Below are 13,989 nucleotides of genomic sequence, written 5' to 3' on the forward strand. Positions count from 1 at the left end.
AAGGTTCCCCTGCTTAAACCAGCACATGTCAAGGCCCGTCTTAAGTTTGGCAATGACCATTTGGATGATCCAGAGGAGTCATGGGAGAAAGTCACGTGGTCAGATGAGACCAAAATAGAACTTTTTGGTCATAATTCCACTAACCGTGTTTGGAGGAAGAAGAATGATGAGTACCATCCCAAGAACACCGCCCCTACTGTGAAGCATGCGGGTGTTAGCATCATGCTTTGGGGGTGTTTTTCTGCACATGGAACAGGGTGACTGCACTGTATTAAGGAGAGGATGACCGGGACCATGTATTGCGAGATTTGGGGAAACGACCTCCTTCCCTCAGTTAGAGCATTGAAGATGGGTCGAGACTGGGTCTTCCAACGTGACAATGGCCTGAAGCACACAGCCAGGATAACAAAGGATTGGCTCTGGAAGAAGCATATCAAGGTTCTGACGTGGCCTAGCCAGTCTCCAGACCTAAACACAATAGAGAATCTTTGGAGGGAGCTCAAACTCCGTGTTTCTCAGCAACAGCCCAGAAACCTGACTGATCTAGAGAAGATCTGTGTGGAGGAGTGGGCCAAAATCTCTTCTGCAGTGTGTGCAAACCTGTTGAAAAATTACAGGAAACGTTTGACCTCTGGAATTGCAAACAAAGGCTACTGTACCAAATATTAACATTGATTTTCTCAGGTGTTCAAATACTTATTTGCAGCTATACCATACAAATGAATAGCCTAGTTAAAAAACCATGTATTGTGATTTCTGGATTTTTTTTATTAGATTATGTCTCTCACAGTGGACATGCACCTACGATGACAATTTCAGACCCCTCCATGATTTGTAAGTGGGAGAACTTGCAAAATAGCAGGGTGTTCAAATACTTATTTACCTCACTGTGTGTGCATTGTACACATTTTTTTGTAATTTCATTTCTCTAATTTATCATCCAATTTATTGTAGGCTATTAAGTAGGCTATTGTATTTTGTGTTAGTTCATTCTCACAATTTGTTCTTGACCAGCTGTGACATGAAATTTCTACCCAGGGGATCATAAATGCTTATTTTAGTTTATCTGTTATCTAAATGAATAAATTCAAGAACAAGTTATTAAACAACAACAACGTTAACAAAGGGGGGAAATAATTTTGTTTCATTTAATGGATTAAAGTACACAGCCTACGTTTATAAATTTGTCGAATTTACATGTGATTTATCAGGCCCAATAGCCGAAAAGTTGCGTATTATTATTGTGGTACTGATCACCCACCCCTAATTACCGATTCAGTAATCATTTGGCTGTAGAAGTTAAATCAATTGACAACATTTCAGATACTAAATATGTTAGTAAGTTGTAAATTATTGAATATTGGGTTTGCGTAAAATATATCGCCGTTTCTTCTGTGTCACTTCAATGTAGCAAGACAACGCCCTCTCCCCTGTGAAAAACAGGTTAGTATAGCCTATTGGTTAGTGCAAGTGTCAATCAAACGCCTGATTCGCTCTATTCCAGTAATCCCAACCTACCCTCTGGATTCATTGGGAATGGTCTGACTAGCTACTCAGCACGGGGAAGGTTTTTTAGTACTGGGCTATTGAATATATTTAGCGGATACCGTATTTAACAGGACCGAAAAGGATTATTGCTGCAACAGAGGTAATGTTGTCGTTTTTTGGCCCTATAATAACCATTTAACGTAGTTCGTAGATATCAGCTAACGTTACTGTAACGTTAACGTTAGCTAGCAGTGTTTTCCCAAACAACAGTGGCCTCTTCAGCGTGTGTGTGTGTGTGTGCGGTGTGGTGTGGTGTGGTGGGGTGCTGGTTGCTAGCTAAGTGAATCTAAAATGACATTTAAATAATCTTTTCCAATTTTGTCTCCCTTGATAAAATGTTTTTTTGATTTTGTTTTTATAAACGCTACCTAAATGTATGAGGTGTATGCACCGTCTGTCAGTTGTTTATGGTAAGACTTTACACTCATTCACGTTATATTAATCATGCTGCCCAGCTGCTAATGCTAATGATGCAACATGTCCTGTGATGATGCAGTTTGGGATACCGGCTGTATTAGGCACCTTATCGGCAGGATCAGAATAAAAAAGTAAATAGCTTTTACACACGAACGCCTACTTTGTGTTGAGTTAGCAATCACATGGTTATTATTGTTTTTGTGTAGTTGGGACCCCAAATGTGTGATATGGCAGTATAATAATGTATAATTCGTCATCATGGTTGTTTTGTTCACAAATTGAATAGTCTGATCAACTAATCTTTTGTGATTATTTCGTAATATTTAGATTACCCAGCCAGTGTGTTCCAGTATGGATCATAGACTCTGTGGTTCTTTCTCTTGGTCTTAAAAAGATAAAGACCATGTTACACTATATTGTGATCAAATTAGAATCGAAAACACCTACAAGGGATTTGCTTTTGTGGATGGTGCGTACATAAATAAACAGATTACAGGAAGTTAATGTGAAAGAAACTTTAAAAGAAAATGTAGTGTGTTGCTTAAATATGGTCTGCATGCACAGAAGAAGAGTTTTTTGTTGCTGTAAACATAGTATCTTCTCACAGAAAACTGGGTGGGCCATAATGTCATTAAAAAAGAAAATTAAATAAATGCAGATGTCACGATACCAGTAGACTTTCACAATACTCTATACCCAATTCAATACCACAGTAAAAAAACAAAACAATAAATCCAATGTATTTACTTTTATAATGTGCATTTCACCGTAAGTATTTCAGTTCACCTGGAACTTCAAAACAGCAAGTTCAGAATCAGAATCAGCTTTATTCGCCAGGTATGAGGACACATACAAGGAATTTTTCTATTGAGCATTGTTGCTCACACTGTGCTTACACACAAAACAAAACAACCAAAACAAAAAATATACGCCATAATATATACCTACAATATATACATACTCTAAACAAAACAATATAGAGGCATGAGTGCAATGAAGAGATCAATAAAATTATTTAAATGTGGAGCATAGTGCAAGGATACTGGGATAAATAGTATTCTGTTATTATATTACAGTGTGAACATTATGGACAGTTCTGAAATATAAAATGAGAACGATGAATGAATAACAATAAGAGAGATGTGAGAATATAATGATGAGTAAATAGTAAATAATAAATAATAAGTGGGGAATGAGAATGATGAATAAATAGTAAATAATAAGTGAGATGTGAGAATGGGAATGATGAATAATACTAAATAAGTGGAATAATAGTGGAACCAGTAAACAGGTGCTATAGAGACAGTGATTACTGGGTTATTGAGCAGAATTGAACCTGACATTGACGGTAAGAAGTCAGCTGTTCATCAGAGAGATGGCGTGTGGGTTAAGTCTGTTCCTAGCACAAGCACTAATGTGAACTAATGTTAACGTTAGGCTCTATGGGATTAATACCGGCACAGAGAAACAGACTTACTTGTATTGGACCATCTCTACTAAAGACCTCTGCCTGTTAGGCCGGCTACCTTCAGTTTATACTGACTTGAATTATGATTCAATTATTTAATTGTGCGGCTCTTCTAGACTTTATGGGACCAAACGGATCAAATTCTGATAGCAAATTGAGTCATTTTGCGGTGGCTGTGACGCTCAAAAATATATATACACGGATTTCCAGATGTCTCTTTTATCATGTAAGCCTACAGGAAGAAGTATTTTTGGGCCCCTTGGCATCATATGTAGCTAAGATAAGACTGTTTGTGTGCTTTCCTTGGTACCAGTCACTTGGTTGTCTCTGCTAAAGAACTACTATATTTCGCTCAGGGTTGGACTGCCATGCTTTTGACTATTACTATGTGTGTTGATTTATCTTAAGATAGTAACATAGAAGCAAAAATCTAAAAGCAAATTGTGTATTCATAAAGGGATTTATTTTTTATTCACTGTTACTTCAAAGATTTGAATTTACATTCAGGAAGGCTTACAGGGAAAAGGAAGGAAACAATGTTTGGTTGAGGTCCAAAACACACACACGCAAAGAACTGACTGTCCCTTCTCCACTGAGGTCAGAGCACCAACATTTCACACAAACACACTCATCTGTTAACTCTGTTTTTTTCACCTATTCTCTTCCGGTCTTCCCCTTGTCCCATTTAAAGGTCAAACATAATTAGCAGCAACTTTAGCTCATGTTTCAAAATGTGACCACACTTAGATCCGTAAACAGAAGAGGGACTGTGTGCTTATACTGTTTGGTCCCGCTAGTCACCGTCTGACAGCGTAATGACAGCGTTGCTGAGTGTAGGCCGAGAACAGACACACACAGGTTTTTCCTAAGTTTGGTTTCAGCTGTCATCCTACACAGTTTTAGTAAAGAAATTTTTTTTTTAATGTGGATTTGATAATAAGGTGATTTAAGGTTGGTGGTTCTATATGGATAAATCTTTAAAAAAAACACTCATATCTCATACTGCCTGGGGCAAAATACATATGGGAAAACACTACAGGTCCCATATAAAAGGTTTGATCACAATCTGATGTCTATTTAGATGTGAAGAACCTGTCTAAGCTTGTTGTTGTGTTTTCCATAAGTAGTCTTTCTCTCTCCAAGGTGTGGAGTTATAGAGTAGTCATTTTGGCTGTTGGGGGCTATGTTTCCAGTTCACTTATTTTTGTCCTGGTTTTTGCTTGACCGGGGATTACATTATACTTAAGATTTCTTTTAGACTGAAACTAGTGTTGAAATAGTTGATAGATCAAGAAGTAGGTTGACTAAACAACAAAAAGGCTAGTTATCATGGGATGTAATGTGCCACCGCCAACACAAGCACACACCTATGTACACACTCAAAACAAACAGTGCCAGTAACTGGGCATATTTTCTGACTTGCACGGTAAATAAATCTCTGAATTAATACTGGAAATGGGTATGGTGTGTTCTGGATGTCCTGACTAAGTTTGTTTAATATTTTACTACCACCTTGTGTTTAACTACTGTGGAATTGGTTGTGACTAGAGCCCAACCTACAAATATTTGGTTATTTCAAAATCTGAAATGCCGATATATCGGCCGACATACAGTCTTGATTTAAAATATTCCAGGAACACGTTACAAAACATAAACAGATTTCCCTAACATTAGTTATTAATGAGTTCTCACTAAAATAATATGATAATTTGTTTTATTGTCACAACAGATCAAAAAAACATCAAAATATATTAAAGTTCTGATAAATAAAATGCATAAAAATACAAACTTAAAATATGAAACTTAAAGTCCTTTTGAACAAAAACACATTAACAAAAAAACAGGGATATTGTTGAGCGACCTTTGGGGGACAAACTGCTACTACCAACGCTCATAACATGGTTGACAGTCCGTTTTTATTTTTTTCATATTTATTTATCTGAATAATTTGTTAATAAAAATGATTCTGATGAATAAATATGTATAGATGTATATTTTTTTTAATCTGTCATTATAAATACCGATTGTGATGGGGCACGTTGTGTGTGTCGCAGCAGCAATGCGCTACCTATTTTCTCTCAAAGACTGAGTCTAAAGGTTGCCTGTATACGTTGGTTTAACATGTCTAAATGTTCTGTTAATCATAACTGTTTAAAATCATCTGTTAACAAAGCCATTCACCAAATTCCCCACAGAAGTCCCGTAGCTTTTGTGCGCACGCTTTAACATCTTATACTACGGTGATTTACATGCTACAGCTAATTAGATCATCCATTATTCTGTTTAAAACCATACTATACTTTTTTGTGTTTTAAAGGGAAGTTTGCCTTGCACAGTGGGTTTAAATGATGTTAGGACTTCTGGGGTAACAGGAAGTGACCCAAAGTTTTAACTAATACATTTTCATCAATCAATACATTCTGTGGCTTTGTCTAATTTGAAGATGAATCGTATGAATGATATGTTGCAAATGTCTAGCTTCTTAGATATAATAATTTTAGCTGTATGGAGTTTTTACTGCCTATTCACCTGAGCCCCCCCTACATTGTTCTGTGTTTGAATGTTCCAATTAGAGGGGCGAGCTTCAGGAGGATATAATCTGGCCCTTTAATTTGCTGTTGGATGGCTTAGAGCAGTGACTTGCTTTAAGGTAGTGAACAGTGGCATATTTAAATTGTGTGACAGTTTTGGATGTCAATTATGTCAAGAATTGTTATTTTCTTTTCATTTTGGTTTTGTGAATGATTCATTGTCCTTATGGGCCTTTAATTGGGGAAAAAAAAAATCCCATCTTTTTCAACCACATCTCCGACTCATGCTGAGTGTTTTTAATTTGCTCAACTACTAGCAACATCTACCCACAACACCGATAGGTCAGGAAATGCCTAATATTGGCCCATAATATTGGCCCACCAATATATTGTTAGGGCTCCAGTGGGGACAAAGGAGGTCTTTTGCATTCAGCAAATATGGGTTCCAAGAAATGATTGCATCACAGGGTGGTCAGTTCTGCACAGGAGTTTTTCATGCGAGTATACCTGGAAAAAGGCTGCCTTGCACAGTTGAGTAGTCAAACAGAAGAGTGGCAAAGTCGAGTGTGCAGAGAGGCAGTGTTTTTTTTAGGTAAGTCCTTTCTTTCCTTAAATAGAACTACTGCAGGCATACAGATGAGGTTTAGACTTGGTTTTCAAGTAACAACAATATCCCAGTGTTTTTTGTTAGTGGTCACACTTATTTCTGCTACAAGGACCAGAACCCAGCATATAAGTATTGATTTGTGTGATGGTGTGCATTTGTAGCGATCAGTTTCTTGGTTAGATTTCCCAGAATCGAGGGCTGTTTTTTTTTTTTTTACCGCTTCCGATCAGTGCCCTGTTTTTTTTTGTGTGTTTTTTTCATGCCTCAGCTGGTCTTAGGATATTGAAAGTTGTCAAATGTTTCAGCCTGGTGATGAAGTTGAAAAAAGATATTTAGGAACCAGAAAGAACATATAACTGCTCTTTTCATGCAGGGACCTGCAACAGGCTCAGAATCCATTTTGGCTCAGGCACAGAAGTGTGTGAAACATTGACTCCACACAGCTGTATTTATGTTGAGCCACGTCTCTGTATTTCGTCTAGAGGTGGTGATGTTTTTAAAGCCAGGAATACTCTAGAAGAAGTTTCAAATCCTAGCCAACTGTTAATAAAAGCCCAAGTGTTCAGATGTCCTTGTTAACCAAGTCAAACTAACAATAATCACACAGTAGTGATTGTTTAGCTAGTTTTTTTGGCTGCAGAAATAGTTGCTGGATAGAGGCTCTACATTATCTACATAGTAGTATTAATAGCAACAGCAGACCTCTAACTTTTACACAACCAGAAAAATGTAAAGTCAAATCTATTTTTGTGCATTCAAAACCAACAACTGGATGGATGTGGCCATTAACTTCATCCATGTAGGTTTCATGTCTGAATAGGAACTCGTTTAAAGCCATATGTGAAACCACTTTAGGGGCCAGCAGTCATCCCAGATTTGAAATTCCTCTTTTACTCCTGCTGCTCAAAAATGATCTAAAGGAAAGAAAATGTGATAGTTTACCACGTAACGATTGTCAAGATGTTCTGTATAGATTCCTTTTAGGCTACATGTTGGACATGCTATGTTTTGCTGTCATTTAACTGATACGGTTTTAGTTAGTTATTGTTGTTTACTTGTTTATAACACTTGTTATCCTGTACTTAAAGGTTTTTAAAAGCCCTTTGGAATATATTTGATCTGAACTACATACGTTTTAATTTTGTCCAGTATCTGGTTTTTAGTGTTGCATATTATTCCTGTGTTTCCGTTCTTGCACTGTGATGGCCACAGCCGTGGTCACACAGCCATCAGAAAAAGATGTAACCTCATACACTTTTTTTCCTTTGGTTTATGTTTTCTTAAAGGTGCAATATGTAATACTGACAGCTAGCGTTTAAAATAGTTACTTCAGTACAAATTCAAAATACAAGAAAAAGATGGAAAAATCTCCAAAAGGCATCAAATGACAGATTAGACATTTGTATTATATGTCACAAAAAGTTAGATTTTATTTCCATCATTCCATAATAACTATAATAATAAAATCTTTTGTTTTTCCACTTTCAAAACAACAGAAAAAAAAAAAATGGCGTCTGCAAAAGTTTGGGCACCCTGCAGAGTTTATAGGGTTTATAGGGTCCCTTTGGAAAGCTGAGACCTGACAGTGTCATGGATTGTTCTCAATCATCGTCTGGAAAGACCAGGTCATGTCAATCTTAAAGTTTTAAATTCCCAGACTCATCTGACTTTGACCCAACAATCAGCACAATGGCTTCTTCTAAGCAGTTGTTGTTAGCCAGGACCAGTTTGGCCTCTAAGCTGGTGTATTTCAACTTAGCATGTTTCCTTAATATCTGATGATGCATTGGGGTAATTTTTGGCTTACAACAGTAAATATATTACATACTGGACCTTTTATGATTCATATTCTCCAGACACAGTATACATACATACATACATACATACATACATGCTTTTGTTTCATATAAACGTATAACAATTGCATATGATTTACGGGACACATTGTTTTGTTTCATATACTGTACATAAACTTTATTTAGTTGATAGTACAAGGTATCTTTTTGGTAGGTAGATATGCAGGCTACAAAATGTGTTCCTGTCCTCTTTTCCAATAATGTAAGCTTTTGCCTTTCTGAATAAGTGTATTTATTTGTATATGAAATGAAAGTATTTGGCACCTGTTGCAGCTTTTTTTGCTCACCGCGTTCATTGTGAAAGGAAAACAACTGTATATCATCTACAGCGTTGAGGGGGAAAAAAGAATTTAAGGCTGTGAGGATTTGAGACCAGGCTTGTGTTTTATTCTTACATTATGTCATACTGCTTTCAGGATGAAAAGCTCTCTATTAGCACACAATGATGAGTTATGAAACCAGACGCAGAAAATGTATCTCTTTATTTGTTGAATAAAGTTTGCAGTGAACAAATAAGAAATGAAATAACCTGCTATGATTATATTGGAGTCCTACTGTACTGTCTGACTGTTGCAATACATACCCTTGCCTTGTCTTGTCTTCAGGTTAGGGTTAGAGTCTTTTGTTCAGGTGTTTATATCGTGCTTTGCTTGGGTGTTTGGGTGTCTATGTATTTTGCATTCAGGTCCTGTTGATGCAGTAATGGGCTTGGCAGTACTTGAGAGCATTGTTTTATCAAACTGCCGAACAGTTTGATGCCTGTCCCAGCCTGTCCCAAGGGAAACCAGAATGACTGTACTGCAGCATCTCAGTGACAGTTAAACACACAATAGCAGTGATTACATACACAAACATGCGCATGCAAGTTCATCAAGGGCAAGGCCAAGGCTCAGATCAAACTTGCAACATCTTCTTTTTTTGAGGGAACAACAATCCCAGGGCTGGGCCTTGACCTTGTGTCCCCACCTAGAGTTTTATTTTAGAAAAGCAACTTGAAACACTTTGTATCTAGTTCTAGTCCCTTTTTTAATGGCCATTATTACATTAGTGTTGCATTGTTGTTGTGTTTTTTAGCATCTTTATTACTATGAATTTTGTTGAAAGTCTATGCGGCTTACAGGGTACCTTTCTCTTTGCCAGCTGCAACAGCGATGTTGGTGTTTTTTCATCCAAGCAAGCTAATAGGAAGAGTTCTGCCTCAACACACTTACAAAAAACTAAATTACATTCACTGAACCTAACTAAAGAACAACATTAGAAAACACGGTTAACGATTCAACCCTACTGCTCAGAGCTATCTATATGAAGTGTTTTTATTTATTTACAGAGTATTCACAGTTTGTTTGCAGTACACTTAACCTAAACGCTAAGTTGACTGGCTAACACCAGCACAGGACTGAACAACAGTATTGTTAGTGTTACAGCCACAGCTAATAACTGACTAACTCTCAAAGGTTAACATTAGGCCTGCAGGATTTGGGGAAAAATACAAATCACGATTGTTTTGCTTATTATTGATATCAAGATTCTTTGCCATGATTTTTTTGACCATGACAAAACAAAACAAATTGGCAGTACCAAACTAAGGTTATTATAGTTTGCATTTTCATTAGTTTTTTTTTTTTTTTTTTTTTTTTTTCAAATTCAGTTTAGTTTTAATTAGTTTTTAAAGCGGGTTTGCTACTTCTTTTTTTTCTTTTTTCTTTTAAATGCTTAGTTTTAGTTTTTATTGGTATTAGTCTTTTTTGTAATATGGGTTATTTATCGGGATTCGAAAAGGTCAGAAAAGTATTGTGTAATAATAACTCATATCATCATACAATTTTAGAAATATGTATTCACAATGTATTCAACAAAAACACCAGTACAAACAATGAACATATGATGATGAGCACACATATGTAAACAGACAACACAAGATGCCGCAGTGAGTGCAGAATGTGTTTGACGTGTTCCAGGAGAAAAACCTAAACAGCCAACAGACTAAAGAAGTCAAACATCAACAGCTGTTTTGAACTTTGGTCCGAGTAAAGTGGCAAACACAGTTTTGTAGACATCTCAGTATTATTAGACATATTCACCCACGTTCCCTCACGCTTTTGCTGTTCCTGTGTACTTACTAACCAGCTACCGTGTCGCCGGTGAAAGCAGTCTGTAGTGTTCCCAAATGTGTAGTGAAGAGTGTAGTTGAGATCAAAATAAAGGCCAAGTTGAAGATGGGTGTGGCCAGAGCAAGGGTGCTGGAAGTAGGATGGTAGGAGTTATGAAAGGGGCCATTGCCCCTTCGCCCCCCTCCCCCCCACACTTTACATTCCTGGCCCGGTTTGATGTCCCGGCTGGTGTTATCCAATCGCAAGATGGTCTACAGTTTATGTGTGTGTTTCACTAGATCTCTATTGTATTCATCGTACATTTACCGTTTGATTCTCTCTTTTGCTGTCTTTTTCCAGAGGGCAACCTGTACTCTCTTGCTCTCAGGATGTCTAGAATGGTGTTGCTGTAGTGGACCACCACCTTAGCGTCTGCAGACACTGACCCCGCCTGTTAATTACCATGCCTCACTTAAGTGTCAGTCCCAGTTCAAAGCCTGACTGTAGCCGTATCCTCTGTGTTCTCCTGGGTCTCTTGGCTATACACACTAATGCCAAAGATGGTAAGAACCAAACTGTATTAAGGGCCAATAATACCCTCAACATTTTGATGAATCAATAATCTTAATGCACAGGCTGTCAAAAGTGTAGAATTAATTCTGTCTTTTTTTTCTTCTTTCAGTCCTTACTGTACCCCAGCAGGTGAGCCTGTCGGCCGACATGTATAAACAGCATCTAACCATTTCCTGGCTGGGGGGAGCAGCCACAACCTTTGACCTCATGATTCTAAGAACTGAACTCAATGAAACGGTCTTCTATGTAAGAGCATTTCTTTCTTTTTTTCTTATTTTGTTCTGATGCTTTTCTTATTGTATGGTTATGCCACATGTTGGTTAGATTCTCATCTAAAATTAGCCCTAACCAACACATTTTTGCGCAATTACGTATACTGTATAAATAATTTTGGAAACGGTTCCCTTATATTTGTTTTTGTCTTTTAAATGATTGCAACCAAGAAATGTACTGGGTAAAACATTTTACAGTTGGAAAGTACACTTAAGGAACAAATCAATGTGTGACACTGTTTCTAAACATATCTTTGGCATTTCTGTATTTTAATTTCTTGTCATTTATTGGCTGACATACACCGTACGCTCAAACAGATATGTCTGTAATGAACGAATATAAGTCAATATTAATGGTCGGACTCTAAAAGGAGCTTTTAAAGCCATATTTAGTTTATTTGCCGCACACCACATTTAGATATGATATATTGTACATCATTCTTTTCCCGCGTAAGCTATGACTATCATCACCAACAATCATTCACAGATTTGTTCTTTACCTCACTGTGTATCATCCGTAGGAGACAGTGTCTGTGACGATGAATCGGGTGAATGGTCGGCACCAGTGGAACTGGACCTCAGTTGAACCTCTTGAGTGTACCTCGCTGTCGATCAAAATCCGCTCACGAGATGGACAGACAACAAGTGAATGGAGCGATACTCAGATACTTCAAGGTCAGAAGGGCAATAATTACACCCATATATGATACATTATAGGACACCATTAACTAACATAAATTGCTGCTTTACCTGACTTGTCAATTTGGGATCAACATAATTAATTTTTTCATTTAGGGGGAGCTAAATCTATTAAAATTAAAATAATGTTTAAATACTGTGAATAGATCTTTATTTATTTGTCCATCACCTCTTATGGCTATCATTTTACAATTCTAAACACTCTGCTCTCTTCTTTCTCCCTCACTCTTTCCAGGAAACGATCTCCCGAGCAATGAGAGATTCCAGATGTACCCCCAGGACAGAATTGTGCCCGTGGGGGCCAACACCACCTTCTGTTGCATTGTGGAAGAGGGGAAGCAATTTGGTATCATTCGCTACGGCAACACAGTCATGAACACAACACGGCTAAGTAGGCGAAGTTTTGCCGCCACAGTGGTTAATCAGGAACTGTCCGGAAAGTCTGGAACCAACGTTGTCTGTTTTGACAACCCAAAGACAAAGCTGAGTGGAGCAGTGGTGTTTGTTGGATGTAAGATGAAAAAGTGGATGGAAAAAAAATACCTGAATTGTGAATGATTGTCATATTGATTTAATGTGCTTGCAGTGGCAGAGAGAGGCAGTTAAGAATTATTGATGTATATGTTAACCTTTTATTTATATATGTATGTATGATGAAGCATCTAAGTTTCTGCTTGTTGTCCCCTTCCCCAGATCCACCACTTCCCACTGATTTTGAGTGCGAGACTCGTGACTTAACAACAGCTGTGTGCCAGTGGAACGAAAAACGAGACACAAACTTGTATAGAAAACGAGGAACACACTACTTGCTGAACAACAGGTTGTTAACTCGCAATCCTCATTTGGACTTACATGTGTACACAACAAAATGTCTGTAACCCGACCTGAAACCTTATGCTGTGTTGAAAACCATAGGGCTCAGGTCGGGTAGCAGTACTGTACACACATGATCATTTACAAAAGGGTCCAGTTTCTAAAATATATGGAGTAGGACACAAACTTGACACATCAGATTTCATACAAGTGTAGCTTATAATATGCATGCTTAAATAACCTATCTGCTGTCACAAAATGCTGTGGTTGATCTGCTTTGCTTTCACACTTCAAAACCAACAGCACCATAGTTTGTTGGAACCAGATGCACATTTTCAGGCAGTCTCAGTTTAGTTCACATCATCTAATCACTTAAACAAACCAACAATAAAACTGCTTTTGTTTGAAAGCACCTTAAAATATCACCATAAGTAAAAAAGAAAAAAAAAATCAAAACAACATACTCAATAATATAATGGTATCTGACACAGTATATTGGAAACTCACAGTGGAAAGTCATAATTTTCTGGGTTAGAGGAGGCAATAATGGACAAGCCAGGATGTGGTACAATGCGACTGTTTTTGAAAGATTATCTTTGCATTAATAATGATTGTTACCCCTGCCTTTCTCTAAAAAGCGGTTTCTGCCCAGAAATAAAATTACAGTGAGTGGATGACAAGAAATATAAAGCACTTCTTAGTTACCACTGGTTGTTTGCCAGACCTTTTACGAGAATTGTCTGTAGGCTGGCTTGAAGAGAAGTTACATTATGAATGTGTTTGGGCCTGTGTCTGCATCTATAGGTTAGATCTAGTATCTTAACTCATTATATTTTTATTTAATTTGGTGGGTTTCTGTATTGCTGTATACAGGGGTGTGAAAAAGTGTTTGCCCCCTTCCTCATTTCCTGTTCCTTCGCATGTTTGTCACACTTAAGTGTTTTGGAACATCAAACCAATTTAAACAATAGTCAAGGACAACACAAGTAAACACAAAATGCAATTTGTAAAAGAAGGTGTTTATTATTAAAAGGTGAAAAAATAATCCAAACCATCATGGCCCTGTGTGAAAAAGTGATTGCCCCCTAAACCTAATAACTGGTTGGGCCACCCTT

The 13,989-nt window shown here is 37.4% G+C and overlaps 1 protein-coding gene across 2 annotated transcripts in view; it reads left to right on the top strand.

Moving 5' to 3' along the window:
- Window positions 1-1,497: 1,497 nt before the first annotated feature.
- lifra (LIF receptor subunit alpha a) overlaps window positions 1,498-13,989 on the top strand; it is a 17,943-nt gene continuing 5,451 nt past the window's right edge. The window contains exons 1-7 of one of the 2 annotated variants that reach the window (XM_034872804.1): window positions 1,500-1,648; window positions 3,945-4,030; window positions 10,880-11,080; window positions 11,200-11,336; window positions 11,884-12,037; window positions 12,297-12,572; window positions 12,755-12,881. In XM_034872804.1, the coding sequence (XP_034728695.1) occupies window positions 10,981-11,080; window positions 11,200-11,336; window positions 11,884-12,037; window positions 12,297-12,572; window positions 12,755-12,881 (794 nt within the window). In that variant the 5' untranslated portion in view covers window positions 1,500-1,648; window positions 3,945-4,030; window positions 10,880-10,980. Of the gene's footprint in view, window positions 1,649-3,944; window positions 4,031-10,879; window positions 11,081-11,199; window positions 11,337-11,883; window positions 12,038-12,296; window positions 12,573-12,754; window positions 12,882-13,989 lie in introns of both variants that reach the window. The other variant, XM_034872803.1, reaches the window with a different exon arrangement.

The sequence above is a fragment of the Etheostoma cragini genome, chromosome 5, assembly GCF_013103735.1.
Source record: "Etheostoma cragini isolate CJK2018 chromosome 5, CSU_Ecrag_1.0, whole genome shotgun sequence".
Classification (NCBI taxonomy): Eukaryota; Metazoa; Chordata; class Actinopteri; order Perciformes; family Percidae; genus Etheostoma; species Etheostoma cragini.